The 18,761-nt window shown below is 36.9% G+C and overlaps 1 protein-coding gene across 2 annotated transcripts in view; it reads right to left on the bottom strand.

The window, feature by feature from the left end:
* Window positions 1–16,548, bottom strand: part of PIGK (phosphatidylinositol glycan anchor biosynthesis class K) — a 72,644-nt gene extending 56,096 nt beyond the window's left edge. Inside the window, exons 1-8 of one of the 2 annotated variants that reach the window (XM_035538216.2) lie at window positions 16,440–16,548; window positions 14,925–14,978; window positions 12,572–12,663; window positions 9,095–9,230; window positions 7,636–7,747; window positions 7,024–7,120; window positions 6,567–6,684; window positions 4,907–5,017 (exon numbers count right to left, since the gene is read on the bottom strand). In XM_035538216.2, the coding sequence (XP_035394109.1) occupies window positions 4,907–5,017; window positions 6,567–6,684; window positions 7,024–7,120; window positions 7,636–7,747; window positions 9,095–9,230; window positions 12,572–12,663; window positions 14,925–14,978; window positions 16,440–16,511 (792 nt within the window). In that variant the 5' untranslated portion in view covers window positions 16,512–16,548. The remainder of the gene's footprint in view (window positions 1–4,906; window positions 5,018–6,566; window positions 6,685–7,023; window positions 7,121–7,635; window positions 7,748–9,094; window positions 9,231–12,571; window positions 12,664–14,924; window positions 14,979–16,439) is intronic. The other variant, XM_050712421.1, reaches the window with a different exon arrangement.
* Between the last annotated feature and the right edge of the window lie 2,213 nt (window positions 16,549–18,761).

Genomic DNA, 18,761 nt, shown 5'->3' with positions numbered 1-18,761 from the left:
TGTCCTCTAAAGTAAGCTATATAACCTAAATATTTATTTTGATAAATATATCAGATCCATTGATCTATGCTGCAGCTATCTTCTTAAGTGTACTGGCTAGAAAGGCTACAAAACATGAAGAACTAATACTTTTATGTTCCTGTACCATTAATACCAGCATAACTCTAGATGATGAGAATGAACAACTCAAAAAATTATGAATGATCTTTCGATGCAGCTGCCTTCTATCAGCTCCAAACAGACTCTCCAACTGCAAGTCAAAGGTTTACTGATCTTAGGCAACTGTTGCAAATAGCTTCAAAGACATCAAAAAAATCTGCTTCCCAATTCTGCTTTATGTTAGCTAGTAAAGGCACAGAAGCCCAGTGATCTTTTTATCTGATAGCTTACTGAACTTTTTGCCTTGCTGGTCATGGCAAATACTTTCCTAAATACTTTCATTCCTAAAACATCAGCTTCAAGTATTTCCTTCTTGCCCTCAACAAATGCATTTTAAGAGTGAGATCTGCACAAATCATTATGGCAAACTTAAACAGAGAAGGGATTTAATCACCGTTCTTTAGAGCTTTTACTTCACCTCCACTAGACTCAGCTGAGAGAGTATCACATATATGACACTGCATGGAAGCACTGTCTTCACGGCCAGAATAAATCTCATCATGTGCCTGCCTCAGCCTACCTCCTTCCAGCACACCAGTCGCATTACAAGCAGAACTTTTGTGTTTTATAAAAAGGTTTTTTCTTAAAAAAAAGAAAAAAAAAAGAAAAGAAAAAAAAAAGAAAATTGATTCCAGCATAGAAATATTTTCACAGAAAGAAAGTAATAACAAAGATGAATTTAATCTAGACCTGTCAATACTAACAACAAAAAGGAATATAAGCTCAGACAAATTCAAATGAAAAATGACATGCACAGGTTTACCTGTAAAGCTGTCCAACCACTACAGCAAACTTTCAGTAGAATAATTCTGTGCTTTCACAGAGAGACTGAACACTTTTCTGGATAACCTGTCTTAGCAAAACAGGCATTTGTAAGTAGAAAAACAATAGCCTGTGACAAGAACATGCAGGATATCACATCAGATGATTTAATGATTCCTTTTAGCTTTACCTCGCGGTCATACTAAACAGATTGTTCAAAGCTTATGAATTTTCAACAACATAACATCTGTTTCTTTTTGAATAGGCCACCCTCCTGCATTGTTATCATATCCTGATTCTTGAGGGAAGACAGCACCAGTCTCACCAACTGCTCCTGAACCTGAAACTGCTCACATTTCCTCCACTGATGGGGTTTTAAAACAAACAAAACAAAAATTTTAAATTAAAACACACACAAAACAAAAATGCACTGTAAGTCTATAATCTGAAAGTAAAACATTTAATCTGTTTTAAAAACTGGCAAATTTCAGACCAAAATCAGCATGTTTATCATTGAGTCTCATAATCTACCTTGATTCATTTTAAATGCAAACTTCTTTTGGACAGCAAGACGCAGGGACAGATGGCAAGTCTTTCACCTAAACTATATCAGTTTTGTTAATAAAAGTCATTCAAGTCAGAGCTATCATTTTAACAAAGAAAAGCTGTAACATTCCATACTATTTTCTATGTTGGAAAAAAAGCTTAAAAGTTCATTACATAAAATGGCTGGTGTATCTCGTAAATTCTCTACGCATAACTCCTTAAAATCCTATGAAAGAGCATGAATCCTGAAGCATACCAGCACCCAGCAATGTGCTTCTGTACTTTGTAGCAGTCAAAACTAAAAAAACCACCAAATTTATTCTCCTGGGTGTTCAAGACCACATACGAACATCCAGAACATAACTACTGTCCCCATGCAAATACAATATTCGCTAACTGGGGAAGAACTGAAAACAGATCCTGAGAACCTACTTTATCAAACACATGTAAGTTTTGTATTAACCTCTCTTTGTTAAGTGAAATTATTTAGTAAACATGTTGATATATTATATTTAACATTAAATAATGGTCAAAACCAGTGCTTCTAGCACTGCTTAATATTGAGCATCACTGAAAAAAGGGGAAAAATACCTCCCCAATTAAAAGAGAAAAAAAAAACCATGAATTTTCACAGGTTTTTTGATAGGTATAGAAAAATAGCAACATCTTATTTTTTACAATGAAAAAAGTAGCTATAACAGGTCATGTATCATTGCAAAAAGTTCACTCAATAACCAGAGCAAAAGCCACACAGATTCATTAGCACGGCACAGTCAGCAAAGCTTAGTGGCTTTGACTCAGTAACTCTGCCATGAATGCTCTGATTTTGGGGTAATTTTCTACTCAATGCTGCTTTGTGCTGGGATGATGTAATTATCAAGTCAATTGTGATTTGAAAGTCTCTTTTCTAAGCTCTTAAGAGACACGTACACATTCAAAAACAACTGCATGAGCACTGAAAGTGAGAAATAGATAGCACACTCAACTATTTGTAACCTGTCCCACAACAATTTATTACCACAGGAAGATTTTGAGACACGTTTGGAACAAAAATGCATAATGGCACTAGGAAGAAGAGGACTTCAGTATTAACAATCCAACTACCCAGTACCTATGTGAGAAAAGAAAAACTGCAAAGCAATTACATCCCAGCAGACCAGCGCTTTCACAACTGAAGTCTTCTGATAGAAGAAAAAAGAAAATGCAAACACTGGCTATATGAAACACATTTCTTAATGTATTGATTTTTTCCAAATTGTTTAAATAAGTTTCTATTTAAAATAAGCTATGCAATTTCCACAAATGGAAACTTTGTTATCTTGACTTTTCTTAACAGTTTTTGTAGCTATTTCATGACAAACGATGTCTCATTTAGAAATGTATTTGAATCTTATTTTAAAAGTTCAAATGTGTGACATTTCAATTTAGTCTTTACTTTTTTGGAATTGCAGTCAAACTGAAAATCAGTCATTTGCACAGCTTTATCCCTTAGCAACACAGACGGAGCAGGTGGGAAGTAGGTGGTGGAAAGATGTCTCATTCTTTGCAGGAATGCAATATCCAACACTTAGGTGGATGTGAAGAGAAGCTTTTTTTAAGAGTGGCTAGAGAAAACTACATAGGTGATGCAATGGGAGCAGCGTAAAAAAGCAGAGCACTTCTGAAAGAGTAGACATCAGACACAGAACGAAACTGGACAGCAAACTAAACATTACCTAATAATTTAAAAGTTCTGTGAGTGAGCTAGTTAGTGAGACACTTAATAAGTTATCTTGAGTTTGAAAGTGTTAATTTTAAAAATCAGAGTTGCATAAGCAGCAACTCTTTGTTCTTAATCCAGCACAACACTAACAGTGTATTCCAGTGCCAAAGTATTCCCCATATATCCCCTGTAACAAGGTTGCTGAAATACATGCATATTATGACTGAGCACATTATCAACTTGTATCATGGTATATATGGGTCCATTCTCTTCCCTTCCCAGAAGGGACTGATTGATGATGTATGATGACTTACATGTTGTAATTTATCAGTCAGGGATAAGTTCCCACAGCTCTTCATAATTATTTGGCATAAAAAGCAAAACAAAAGTAAAGGCAGAATGATATCTTCTCTAAAGAGCACAAAATGTACGATGGTTGACCAACGAACAAGTTTTCTATGCTGTCGACAATAACTGAACTAGTATTTGCCTGACTGAACCAGCTGTACCACTTCCCAGATGGCTTCTTATACAATAGAAACAACCGTTCATTTCTGATTACTTTTTAAAAAAAAAAAATGGTTTACAAAGTAAAATTCTAAAATGCTGTTTGAATTAATTGGGTAGAAGCAAATGCACTATGAATGAAAAAAAAAAGTGCATATTCTTCTTTAACAGGATTTATTTTAAAGTTTTCTGTATCTCATGATCAGACAGGTATTAAATTAAAAGAACAGAATTGCATTCCCATGGCAATAAAAGAATCTCAAATCTTAGCTACTGAATTACTTCAGTATCAACATAAAATCTGTCAAGTGTGGGCTGTTCAGAGTGAATTCTACTAGAGAGCTCACAGCCAGACTAAGACCAACCTCTGTAGACAGAGGGTAGCATAAAACTTTTGAGCATACAAAAATGAATCAAAGACAATGTGCTCTGTCAGTGGTGCTCTTAAATCATTGACACAGCATGTCAGGATTTACAGCTACAAGATACTACAGCATAATATACTATTACAATAAAATTAGTACTGGAACATGCATAAAGAATTAATAAAGTAAAGAAAAGATGGTTCCTTTTTGTGTCATCTCATCAATGTACCTATCTAAATGTTATAAGGGAATTTTCATAAATTTTGTCAGAGGTTATCTTGCTGTTTGTTTTTTTTTCCCGTCTCATAAATGAAAGCTCCATCTAATAGTTACCTAACATATTATAAACTCCAAACACACCTGGATTTGCACATACCTTGTTCTGGAATCTAAGTGGAGAAATCAGTCTCTAGGTGTTTGAGTGCACAGTTAGAATTTTAACTGTTTCTCACCTTAGTATAGATGGTTACCTTCCAACATCTGCAAAGTATCTGTTATGTTAACATTGGTTATCTATTAAGCTGATTTTACATATCTTAGAAGTTTCCAACTATCATTTTTCACATGCAAATATTTCATTTTATTAAAATGAGTAATTATTTTTATCCATTTTTCAGTGGATTTTTAAAAATCTAGCTAGTTTTGGTTATTTTTTTCTGTAGCCAACAAACCACTTTCAGGCTGAGGACAAACCTGTAAATGTCACACTACTGTTACATTTAATAATGGCACAAGGACCCTCCCCACAAAGCCTCTTCTGAGAGAAACTGAAGGTGAACAGAAAGTATCTGGAGAACACCATGGACAAAATAGTTCTGAGAACGGAAGTCATTACTGTATTGATAAATGTTGAGATTCTACTTACTAGGTCGTTCATATTTGTCTGACTGGCTGGATGAATTTCTTCCAAGAACTCCAGCACATAGAATGTGTATCTGTCCATAAGATGAACGCCAATCCCAAGATCAGGTTGATGCTTAAAAACAACATGCAACAATTATCGGGCATTTGTAGAAGAGAACTTGATGTTTGGACAAAGGAACAAAACATAACAGCATGTTACAGAAGTTAAGCATAATATTTTTTTGTTGTCGTTCTTAGGAAAATTAAGCAAAGCAAACAACTAGCCATGAAGAAATACATTGTTGATGAGCTATGTAATACAGTTTATCTTCATTTTTCCAGACTATATCTAGACAAAAAGGTGGAAACTCCCTTCTTCTTAGCGCTCCAATAGAAATTTATGTACTGCTCCAAGCTCCTTACGTCTTGGAAAACAGAGCTGAGAGACAGCTTATTTTACAGTACTTTGTGGATTCAGGTAATCCTGACCTGCTGGTTTTGGTCTGGCTTAGATCTCTCTCCCATTCTCCTTTTGTAATGTAGGGGAGATATAATTACAGTGAAAGATAGTGGTGTTTTTTTCATATATCAAGTGTAAGAAACACTAGACTCCCCACATGCATCTCTGTGGGACCTGTGCTTTTAATTCACTCAGGTATTCTGAAAATTGTCTTCCGGATCACAAAAAAGCATACTTACTGATAAAGAATCTTCTCCTACTTGGCTGCTAGCCAAGGCCATTATATTAGGTGAATTCCCCACATGCATCTCTCCTCAGTCTTCCCATTAAGATTTTTGCCAGTCCTAGGCAATGCATAAATTGGCCAGGAAGCACAGAACTCCACTGACACCTTTAACTATCAGCACTGAACTGATGATGATTTGTGGGTCCTCAACATTTCTGTAAACTTTTCCAAGCCCTTCAGAACTTTTTAAAACTGAACTGGAACTGAGTAGAATAGTCTCAGTACAAAATACACAAACAAGAGCAGTAAGAGCTAGTGTAGATAGTGTTGATTTAGTTTAGACTAAATCAACACACAGACAAAGGAAGAGATGAGTCATCTTCTTCCTTATATGATACAATTTGCATAGTAAATTAAGCTTTTCTGTTGTTTTACATTTATAAAATTTACTAAGAAATATTTTTGATATTACTTATTTTTATGGTAAGAAAAGCTGAAAAATAAGACGTATACTGGAATCATACAATCACAGAAGATCCTGAGTCGGAAATGACAAACAAGGATCACTGAATCCAACTCCTGGCTCCACACAACATCACCCAAAAAAATGAGACCAAAACCAGGGCTGAATGCTGACCAAGAGTTTCTTGAACTCCGGCAGGCTCGGCGCCGTGACCACTTCCCTAGGGATCCCATTCCAGAGCCTGACTGGCCTCTGAATGAAGAACCTTTTCCTAATATTCAGTCTGAACTTCCCCTGTCGCAGCTTCATGACATTCCCTCTGGTCTGGCAGCCTGGTTCTTTGTGCAAACCCACAAAATAAATACGAAAACACACTTAAGAGCTTTGTCAAAACTGTACATTGTAACTAAACACATTATACATTCAGCAATTGGAAGAGAAATCTTTAGTTAAAAAAAAATCAATAGGACCTGTGCTTTTAATTCACTCAGGTATTCTGAAAATTCTTCAGGATCACAAAAAAGCATACTTACTGATAAAGAATCTTCTCCTACTTGGCTGCTAGCCAAGGCCATTATATTAGGTGAATAAAATCGTTCATACATGGATGCTCCTTGACAAGTATCAATAATAAATAACAATTCGTTGTACCTGAAAGAAATAGAACAGCCTTTTCTTACTCATATCCCTTTAGACTGAAATATAAAAGCTTTGCTTTTTCGTTACCAGGATAGCTTCTAGGAACCTGAGGAACAGAAGACTTCACACTGATTGATTATAAGATGTGAGTTCAGACAAAGCAATTCATATGACCATCTGTAACTGTAGGATGCTAAAAACAAAATTTAGAACTCTTCTTCCTGAATGCAAACTTTCAGGCAATTCTATGGATGACAGATAGCATCAGTGATGAAAGGTAAGCAAGGCCTACCAGTAAGACTTCAGGCATCTTCATGAAATAGAGTATGTAACCGCTGAATAAAAAATTACCTTCTTTTCTGCCACATCTGTTCAAAAGCATCAGCAAGTTCTACATTTGTGATTTCTTCTGAATCTTGAAATTTTAGGAAACCATTTCCACCATGGCCTGGCAGAAAAAACACAAGTTAGGCAAGTATGTAGGTAAAAGGAAGATAATCAGTCTGTTTGCTCTGATGTTTTTTCTTAAAATAAATAAATAAAAAATAAAAAGCACAAAACACAATTCTCTTTCTCCAATGGAACTCCAGCAGAAGAAAATACTAGGACAGTGAGAACATTTTAGACTGGAAACTATATTCTGTACTGTCTCGTTATATATTTAAGTATCTTATATATTTTTATACGTACTTATTATATTTTTTTTTATATGAATTTATATACATAGGTTTATATATTTATATATATACTATCCCTATGTCTTATAGGTTCTTATATATACTATATTTTGTACTGTCTTATAGGTTATAAGTACTGTCTTACAGGTTTTCTTAATTAGTATAACGTGATAAAAAAATGTATTTGTTAATTCTTTTGTTTGTTTGGACTCTTGACGGGATTTCAAGATTTCATATAGCTCCATCCAACAAAGTCAATGAACAATATACACAAACCTTAAATTACCTGTCATATATATCAGAATATTGCTTCTGTCATCAGAAAGAAGACGTTTGGATCGAGGTGTGCTTGGTGGAATTCTTCCTGTTAATACACGCAAAAAATTTTCCACAGTAACCTATGAATAGAAGCAAAAAGTAATTTTCTAAAGAAAAAGACTGATCAATAGTTCTAGGCTGGGTTACATTAAATAAATAACAGAACAATAGAACATGTAGTGTGTCTAATAAGATGCAATACTGCATGGTATAAACTGCATCAACAGACATTTTCTGTTCAAGGTTTTACTGCAGTAAGGTTCAGAATTATACAGTACCTTTTATTACATCTCACTAATATCAGCCTGTTGCTTTATTATATCAAATAAGGCTACCACTATTGCAATTTCTAAGTACATTTTTCATTGATCTGAAAACCTGTCACGGTATACCTTTATTCTGGCAAAGCTGTTCATGTACTTAAAGTGCAACATTAGTGTGTGTTACCATGGAAAAATAAAAGTTTAAATTTCCTCTGCAACTCAGGAAAGAAAAAACAAGATCAATTTCAGTTACATAAGTCTTTGAGCATCATCACAACAGTGATTGTAAAACCTCCTATAAAACAGCATTTGCTCTTCATGCAGACGTATACAACTCAAATGCTAGCAACAAAATCATACTCTGGAAAGAACATAATACACATTTCACTTGCATGCTCTAAGTTTCACAGTGGTGTTAAGTACTTGCAAGATGAGACATCAACCAGCAATCTACCATTTCCGAATGAGAAAATTCTGTAACATCCATATATTCCTTGTATACACACAAGGAGCTCCATATATTCTTAATTAGAATAGTTCAGATGGAAATGGCCTACAAAGATCACTTATTCCAACTGCTTAACCACTTCAGGGCTAACCAGAAGTTAGAGAGTATTAATGACGGCACTATCCAAATGGCTCTTGAACACTGGCTGATGGCTTGGGGCATCAAACACCTTGCCTGGAAGCCTGTTCCAGTCTTTGACTACCCCCACAGCATAGAAATTTTTCCTAGTGTTCAGTCTGAACGTCCCCTGGTGCAGCTTTTCATCGGTTACCAGGAGCAGAGACCAGCACCTCCCTCTTCGCTTCCCCTCCTCAGCAAGCTGCAGAGAGCAACAAGGTCACCTCTCAGCCTTCTTTTCTCTAGACTAGCCAACCCAAGTGTCCCCAGCTTCTCCTTACAGGACATGCCTTCCAGCCCTTTTACCTGCTTTGTTGCTCTCCTCTGGACACATTCAAGTATCATATCTTTTTTATACTGTGGAGATTCTGTTCTTTAACCAATACAAATCATGTTTCTGGTACAATGAATTTCAAATACAAAACCCAATGAGGGAGGAGAGTTGGTGACAGTAAAAGCCCAGCCTTCAGATTTTTCAGAAGCTTTATAAAGCTTTAAAACAACAAAAATCGAGACCCAGTAATTTAAAGCACAGTTACCTCATAGCTTCTGTAATCTACTTCCACATCATCTCCATATACATTTAGCTCCATGTTTTTATGACTAAACACAGTAGCTGGTTTGGGATTTCTGGGATTACACGCCATATCATCTGCCAGCATCAGGACAATGTGACTGTAGGAAACACAAGAAAAACATTTTTGATGTTCTTGTTTCACACAAGTCAAAAGGAAATTACAATAAAACCATCCCATGACTAAAACAGTAGCTTACAACATTAGGAAGACTCCTGACATTGCAAGTGAAACTTTGCTTAGTTACACTGTACTTCCTTACACACATCCTCGCTAGTATAATGATACCACACATAGTAATGCAGCTAGCTGATATTTACAGGATTCAGTCAGGCCAAACCTGAATATGCAGGTAGTTAATGCTAGCAACTTTACAGTACAGACTTGCCTGGAGCTAGGTGGGCAAAACTAGCAAAATCTCCAGATTTTTATAAGAAATCCCAGCTTTGCCCTTTTGGGCAAATTAAAAACATTATGAAAATTGTGTTGTTAATTAAATTTGAGGAGCTCCTGAACACTCCTCAGACTACATCTACATCATACTACATCTGATGTACTACTGCATGATTATCTGTGTTAACCAGGAATTTTCCTAAAGAACACATGGGCTGACACCTGAGAGATGCAGCACTACGGAGAATGTGCCAGAGATGTCTGGAACAAGGGGATGTAATTCTTTTCCTTTGAAAACACTCTGATATAGTTTAAGTAATCTTTGTACGTAAACTTTTAAGTAATCCACAAAGAATGCTGCTAATTCAGACTCTCAGATACAGTTATAAATTAAACTGTGTCCTGCCATTTAAATACTGTTCTTGTGCCTGTCATCATTCACCTATGTGTCACCTATATGTCTGCATGAGTACTTTATGAGTGATGTTATTCTTTATTAAGTGCTGATACGCTCCACACTGAACACACCGAAAAAAGACAGATAATTGCTATCCAAAATAATTCAAGCATAGACCCTAAAAAGTAATGAAAGTAAATGATTTCACTGGGAATAAAATGCTGGAATAATTATGATGCTGTAATGACAGAAGTCAGAGGAAGACAACCACAGAAGAGAAATAACATTTTTCCCCATGCTTGCACACAAGTACAAAACTATTTTTATTTTTAAAAAAATCACTCATTAAACAGGAATTAGTTGGAAGCAAGTGTCAAATATATACCCTACAGGTCTACCGAAATATTTAGGTCTAGACCCATTTTTTGCATTACACACAGACGAGATGAAAACTAAGCCATCACTAGACCCATGATTTGGCACTCTATTTGCAAGGAATGTGTCTATTAAAAAAAATAATAATAATCACACATCACTCAGTAAAAGCTCTGCATGGTTGTAGTGAAGACAGGTAAGCACAAACAGAGTTTGAACACCATATGGCATTCTGAAAAGCACATTGTCCACACATTCAGCATAATAACGTCAGGGCTAACTCAAAGCTTAGCTGTTAAACTAATGTAATCATGTATTATATTACTGCTATTCCCATGTTGTAAAACTTAAGCTGTGTAATGATTCCAGCAATCAAAAAGATTCTCTCGATTCATTTTGGCTTTGTTATATTCTAGCATAACTCGTTCTTACAAATTGTAGCATTGTGCCCACATGTCAACAAATCAGAGCAACTTGCAGTCAGAAAACCACAAACCATTTTCCAAATGTGTTCTGTTGTCAGATGACAAATAATTTAAACCACCAGACACAGCTCCATTCAAAACAAGGCTATGAACAATTCCTTTCAAAGAAGCCCACCCAAGAATCATGATAAATGTTTGTTTTTAGGATATCATTAAGACTAAAAAAAAAAAGGTATTTTGAATGAAATTTTGCTGCAAAGAAAGCAAACCAGGTAGAGGAAGGGAATAGGAGAAACCCACTCAAATCCATGCTGAAAATAATGGAAATAGGAGAGAATGGGATACCTATCTCTTTAGGTCTTCTCTAATGTCTTATTCTTCACCTTAGTCTAAAGGATAGCTAGCTTTTTGAGATTCATTTCTGGATCTTTGGGTACGGATAACAAACAGACCAGGCCCCTGAAACTCAGAAATCTCCTTCTACGCTGTAGTTTTTGTAGTATTACTAAAACCACCACCTATTTTCACCTTAATGGTGAATGATGTAGATTTAAAAAAAAAAAAAAAAAAAAAAAAAGCTTTCAGGTAAGGGTAGAACTAGCAAAAGAATTTCTATGGTAGCACCTATGGTGTCTATGCTTCTTCTCTCCTGGATAGCAGGAGAGAAGACAGATATTTCTGAATGAGATGTGCAAAAAAATGCCATACAATGCTTAGGCAGTATGTTTCCTTGGATTTATAGCCCCAAAACTCCTCCACAAATTAGGTTTCAACATCCCATCTTTCAGAAACAGAAAAGTCACTCTCTTATTTTTAAAAATAAAGACAGGAATAGGGATGATGTTGTCATTGCATTCACAGTTGAGTGTAAGCTGAGTTGGGACTCCAGATGCTACCAGTTTAATCCTCGACAAATAAATGACATACAAACATAATCCTCATTAAAATATGCATCTTGCAATGATGAAGCGGGCCATACATCTTCGGCAGATATGCTGGAGAAACTACCAGTGCTCTAAATTAACATTAAAAAATAGGATCACAAGTATTTCCATAGGAGCCCATGGATACATAAAGCCTATTACCCAATGGATTTTGGTGCTTATAAATTCTTTTCATTGATATGGTACTAGTAAACTGCATTCCAATACAGCTGGATGGAACCGTGTCAATACCACCTAAAACTTCCAGTCGGTACACAATTAAAAAGGTACTTTAGAACAGTTCATTCATCTTCTTAATCTTGTTGTTAAAGAAGGAATATTCTTTTAATCTCTGTGCTACAGCTACAGAAGCAGTTTGCATGGACAAAGCCTCTGGTTTCCTCAAAAATATCATGCAAAACTGATTTTTCAAGGCTGCTATCAATATATAGGAGCTGCTTTGTTCAAGGCCTGAAGTACAGAGATTCTCAGTAGTAAGAGATACAGAAGCCTTGCTATTTTTAGTCCTTAGGGTTGCTAACATCTTCACACAGAAAGGAAATTAAAGTATAGCAAAAGCAAGGTTTCAGAGTAGTATTGTCATCACTGAATGCATTTACCAGTTTTCACGTTATGCTTTCACCAATTTAGTAAGTGGTACAGTTTAGCGGCCAGATAGCTTCTTTTTTGTCCCCCCCTTTTAAATCTAATTGACACATTCCAACTGGAAGTTTTCTTATATAACTTATTGCTTTTTCCTTTTGAACACTATTGCTGCACTTTTCAAAACACTGCTGTGATCACATCTTTACTTTTTACTTTTATCCAGTTGAATTGGAAAGAGAAATGTATTTTTATACTGCTTCAGACAACAGAAGAACTTTAATAGCACATTTATATGGAACTGTATTCACCAAGGTACCCTCACCTATCAGGAATGCCCAGTCTCTTCACACTTCTGTATACTGAAAGAGTGTTTGCCACATGACGGTAATTAAACCAGAATCGAGATGTGCACACCTTTTAAAGGAAAAAAAAAACACAATACGTTAAGTAGTATAAAATATACAAATTGGCCTGGAATATACATCAGAAGACACTGATTACAGGTATTCCAAGAAAGTTACAAATCAGAAAGAACATAGCATCACCAAGAAAGTCATGATATAAGCTATATAAACCTCTGTTGTACCAGAGCAATAAACGCTGAAAATAAGTGTTAAAAAAATGTTCTTAACATACTGGCTCATGAGAAAATTGTCATAAAACCAACCGAGCATAGAAAGTGGCACTTTAGGGAATAATCAAGCAACAGTAAGTGGGTAAGCTAAATTTTTCATTTACTTTCTCCATATCCGATGAAAGAAAAATCGAAGGAAGAGTTTTCATCTCAATAGCAAACCCATTCTGGGAGCATTCTTGCATTAAGCATAAGCAAATTCATGCAGAAGCCACACATGAGAAAACACAGAGTGCTTTGCATTTAAGGAGTCAAATACAATAAAGCAAAGCTAAGTAAACTCTAGCCAAAATCTGAATACAGATTCTCAAAACATCTCAAAGGAGTTCAGATTCTACTCTTCTAACAGGGCAAAGAGTTGGTGTGAGCCATTCCTGTACTGAAACTATTCCGTAGGTCAGATATTATTTAATCTGTCCTCCAAAACTTGAAACCAATGAGATTCCAAAATCTTCAGAGGCAATCTGCTGTAGTTCTTAATAGCCTCATCGCTGTCATTGTGTTTAAATGAAGTTCAGTACTTTCAATTTGTTCTGCACCAAGGACAGCAACTCCTTTGCAGATAAATTTCCTTCAGTTTTACCAGTCTTTCAGACAGATAAAGGAAAAAGCATTGAGACATGATTTTAAAGCCACAAAAACAAAGAAGAAACAAGCATAGCATTTAAGACACTTTTAATTCTTCATCTCTGATTTGAATAGAAACATCTTTTAAGCCAAGTCACACAGAGCAAACTATATAACATCTTTTTCTCTAGTCTTTTATACAAAGAAATGAATAGTAACTTAAAAATCAAAATTAGTAGTTTATAAATCAAAATAGCTTAGTAGCTTATAAATCAAAATTCTGCCTGAAAGGATCCTCAAGTCCCTCCAGCTTGGAATTTCAAAAAGTCTGTGAGCACATTTGCCTTTCAGCAAGATTTACAGGCCTGAAAGCTAACCCTGGCAAATATAGCTGTGACTTTTCAAGAAATTATCATTTGCCCCTTCCCTTCATTACCTCCCTTACAACACAACATAAAACATGCCTACATTTTAAATTCAGCTATTCACAGCATATTAATTCAAACTACTGACACGGTGGGTTTGCAGTACAATTTGAGGCCTGAAGTATTTGATAGCAGTTAAACCCTCTCTACTTTATTGCTTTAAAAAATTAGTTACAATTGTTATAAAGCTGAATCATGAACTACCAAAAAAAAAAAAAAAAAAGCAGCAGAGAATCTGTTGAAAATGGAAATTACAGTTCCTTGGACAGAATTTTCCACTTTCTTTGTGTTTTTAAGTGTACTAACAGCACCTATTTGTTAAAGGTATTAAAGTAGTATTTGATGTTTTAATGGTTTCCAGTTTGTACACTATAGACTATAGAAATTATTTGTTCTAATTTGATTCATTACTATTCACTTTCATTTTATATTGCTGCATTTTAGTATCTGGAAAACAAACATCTGCTACTGAGTAATCATGATAGTGTTCTGAGACAAATTAGTCATTAAGACCCGAATTGTGATTAAGAACCAATTGTGTAGCATGATTCAAAGCTAATAAAGGATTCGTAGCAATGAAAAAAAATTAAGATAAGAACAGTTGATCTAAACATTATGTTGCCTGAACTTATTTTATTCTACACTTGTTATCACAAGTTAACAGATTGAGTAAGAATACATAAATCAGAAATAAATGATACCTTCCTGGTCAAAGACACATACTTTTCTGATATAATAATTACACTTCTGTTCAATATGCACCATGATAAATTAACTGATTTAATGCTGTTATAACTTTGCTTTATGAAACCTACCACGTATCTATACGTTCTGAGTGCTTGACATGAAATTACAATGAAAAGATAATTTTAATATAGTTAATAAATTTGCAGGGCTAACTTCAAATCTATTCATTTCCAAGCCCTTCTCCTTCTATTTCTTTCAGATGAACAGAATTCTTGAGCAACTGTTGCAATTATGGCACATTACAAAAAACATGTAAAAATGTGTAAACATTATTTGAAGAATACAGCCTGGACCGCACTTACCAAAACTGCCCAGTTATTTGTATGTCCACTTCTAAAGAACTGTTCTGCTTGATCCTTATAGATAGAGAAAATATTAGATGCTTTTCAGTAGAAAGCAATAACTGATCATATTTGTTTTTCAACAAAACAAACCATGTTCAATGCACGTTTGCATTTACCACACCTAACAATGAATAAACCTCACAAAACATTCAAGAATACAAATTTTTCTTATTCTATGTTGCATATTTTATCTAAGTTAGCTCTAACAAATCTTTCCCTGAAACTTGCTAAATGAGAAAGATCCATTAGTCACTTTCAAGTTAGTTAAAAAGCCCACACATCTCTATTCCAGAGTACACTCCAAGAAAAAAGTACAATGATTTACTGACCTACAATTTCTTCCTTAATGAGAAAAGGGGCTTGGATAGATTTCTATTTTCATTATTCCTCCTGTCTTTTCAGCAGCAGAGAAGCTAATCTAGAATTATAACCCATTTTAAATCCACGTTTCAAAATAAGGAGCTAGAACAATGCCAACCATTTCTATATAGATCCCAACATGATTTGCAGATGGGCTAAGACTTTCCAGCAGTCACAGAAAGAGTCTGGCACAAGATAGAAATTCAGACTCCTGACGCTTAATTTGACTGCTTTACTTCTCTGAGGAGTACCAGCCTGATGTCTTACACAAAACACACAGTCATAGAAAAGTGTGTTAAAACATACGCAAGGGTACTATACTTCAAATAGCTAAAAATCTGCAGTTTCCAAAGACTAAAGGTGTTTCTATTGGTTACATCTTGCCCTACAGGTAATTATTTTCAAGTACAACCGTGTTTGTTTTTTTTTAATAAAGCAGAATCCAAGTGCAAACACCCCAGATGCAGCGTGTGTGCTATACAAAAAGAGTATAATTACTGAAATATGGAATTAATTCACACTTAGAAAAAAAAGCATTAGCTCCTTCGGTTTATGAAATGGAAACACCTGCCAGAGCCGCGCACAGCAATCACGGCCAGGTGAGGCCGTGGCACCCAGCCACCTGTGGAAGCCCACAACTCCCCACTCCCTTTTCACCTCCATTTTCCCTCACACAACTCAGTCAGCAAGTGGCTAAAGAGGCCAAACAGATCACCGACTACCGAGAGCTGTGTTGCGCTACCAAAGCGAGATGTTTCAGAAGCAGATATATTTAAAGGGAGGGTTTTCTTTAACTTCACACACTCTGAACAAGTTGCACGTGCCTGACGAGCAGCTGGCGCTTCTGGGATGTGCTGCATTACTTTATAAAACCCTAATTCCGCGGCGGGGCGCTCAGCTCAGCCCCTTTGCCCTCAGCCCTCCCTGTCTTTCCTCGAGCGCCACCAGCGGCCCGGGCGGCTCCAGCGGGGCGGGTTCTGCCTGCGGCGGGGCGGAGATAGGGGGGGAAGCAGCAGCAGCAGCATGGTAGCGGCGGGGAGGCCGCAGCGCCGCCCGCTCACCCTTCCTCTCTATCTCTCCTCACCAGCCGCTCTCCCCCTGCAGCCCCCGTACCTGGACGCCGCTGGCGAGCGCCGCGCCGCAGCAGCCCAAGAGCAGGGCCGCGGCACTCAGCGCGGCCGCCATCTTACCCCGCCCGGCTCCGGGAAGCGGCCGCTGCGCATGCACGGGGCGGGGAGAGGCGCTTCGGGCTGCTTCAGACCGGGGCTCCACACGGGTCGGTCTGTGCTGGCGGCGTAGCTTTTAGGAACTGAAAAAAGCACGAGTTGTCCCTTTGCTCAGAGCTGTGCCGAGCGTTTAGTCTTTTTATGTCGTTTTTTATAATAGAGCTGGGACGGTAGTAGTAGTAGGTCTCACCACTGCTGTTTGTTAGAGCCCTGTGATGGAGTGCGGCGTGGCCCTAGCCAGACCTTGGCCATCCCATGGACAGGCTGAGCTGGTGGTAGAAAACATGATGGCCTCATGTCCCATGTTAAGCTGGGGAGGCTCCTAGGGGTGCAGCACCAGCAGTGCCTCTCAGCCTCATACCAGAAATGTTCTCAAATCTCTGGCCTTTGTGGGAGGCACTGTGAGGACAGAATGTGGGGTTGGCAAGGTGGCCTTAGGCCCAGATGGCTGCAGGGCAGGGAGGAAAAGGGGTGAGCGATGTAGGGAGGGAGATCAGAAAGTAGATCTTTTGTCGGGATACAGCCTTTGCCACATGCAGTTCATCCCTCAGCGCCCATAAATCATCAGGCTTTTATTTCAATCTATTGAACCACTTGGTATGATTCCTTCATTTCCACTAACACCCCGTCAACACCTCTGTTCAGTTAGTTGCCTGATGCCTTTCATTAGCTAAGGTACCTGCCCTGAACCAGGAAGCTCTTTCCTGCTCCGTGTATTTGTCATCAGTAATGACTTTCTCAGTGAAGAGAAAGCCATACTTTTTCCATATATTGATGTTATAATGTCAGTAACATCACATTTTCTCTTTGAAATTACTGCTTTCCTTGTTATAAACATAATCACCTGTGATTAGATCACATTTTCTTTCTGTGCATAAAGCTAAGGAACTTTTTCCCTTTCAAAGACAGTTGCCACCAGCTCATGTTTTGCATGAACATGTCTCCTGTGTGAACCTCTTACGAACCTACTGAGAAGTGTCATGGGTGTTTGTCCCTCTGTCCCTGCTTGTATGCCACATCATGAATCTTCTTGCTCCAGAAAATTAAATGAATTTAAAATGGGGACAAACATGAGATTTCTCCTTCCCCTTTCAAATGTTTCTGCTTAGGTCTGTGATCATTCTCAGATGTGTTCAAGATGTGTCAGTAATCCCAAATGACAGGCAGCTGTCTTTCAGAGCATGTACTCATCCAGTTTTATAACTGATGAGCTGATTTCATGTTCTTTGACTCAGATAGTTCCTCATTACCCTTCAGCTGCCACGTGGAGTTGGTCAGGCACCAAATGACAAATACATAAAATCTCAACTCTTTAACTGAATTTGTTTCTTTTAAGCCAAATTCTTTGCTCTTTGACTTTATTACAAGTATTCATCCTTTGGCATTGCACTTTGGTCAACAGTTTTTCCCACGGAATTAATGTCATCATCTATATCTTGATGATGCACCTTTGAACCAGGCATAAGTCCTTCAGATGTTTATACTGAATGAAAAGTCAAATGTTACCAAAAGATAACTTCAACTTACCAAGAACCTTTCTTGACATGAGAAGTAATTAACATATTTTCTGTGAATAAAACTTTAAAATGTCATATTCACTTTAAAATTCCTGAACCTTCTAAAATTTGTATCACAGGCAACCTTAGTCATGGCATTCTTTGGAATACTTGAATCTGTAGTTTTAATAACATTCTTTAAATTTCATTACATGTGATTTTCTACATAACAAACAAATAAGGAAATGGAAAAACCCCAAATTTTTGTCACATATTATTGGAATGATGTAAACATAGGTTTTCACCTACAGACTCTACAAACAGAAATCTCCTTGTGCTGAGCAATTAAGAACTGTAGTAAATTATCCTTATTTCAAAGATCACTTGCAGGGGATGAGACATTTAAAATACTAGGTTTCACTGATAGAATAGTTTAAGCACACTTGTCTATTCAATATTGTTGCTATTTGTCATGGCTGTATGTAGTTGGTTCTGCAACATACAGTAAGGTTTAACTGACTCTTGATGTAAAAGCATAGTTGCAAATTCACTCGTGTGTCACATGCTGTCTGCTACAGCATGTGAGCAGTATTTAGATCAACTGCAGTCACACTGCAGGCGTTACTCTTTTATCTTAAGTGTTCAGGTCATATGGCTGCCTTTCCCTCCCAGGGTGGAGACAGTGCTGAGTTAGAGCAAACTCAGTTTCACAA

This window comes from Cygnus atratus, chromosome 8 (genome assembly GCF_013377495.2).
Source record: "Cygnus atratus isolate AKBS03 ecotype Queensland, Australia chromosome 8, CAtr_DNAZoo_HiC_assembly, whole genome shotgun sequence".
In the NCBI taxonomy this organism is placed as follows: Eukaryota; Metazoa; Chordata; class Aves; order Anseriformes; family Anatidae; genus Cygnus; species Cygnus atratus.
Note: the sequence above shows the minus strand (reverse complement) of the source record. Positions and strands in the feature narration are given on the sequence as shown.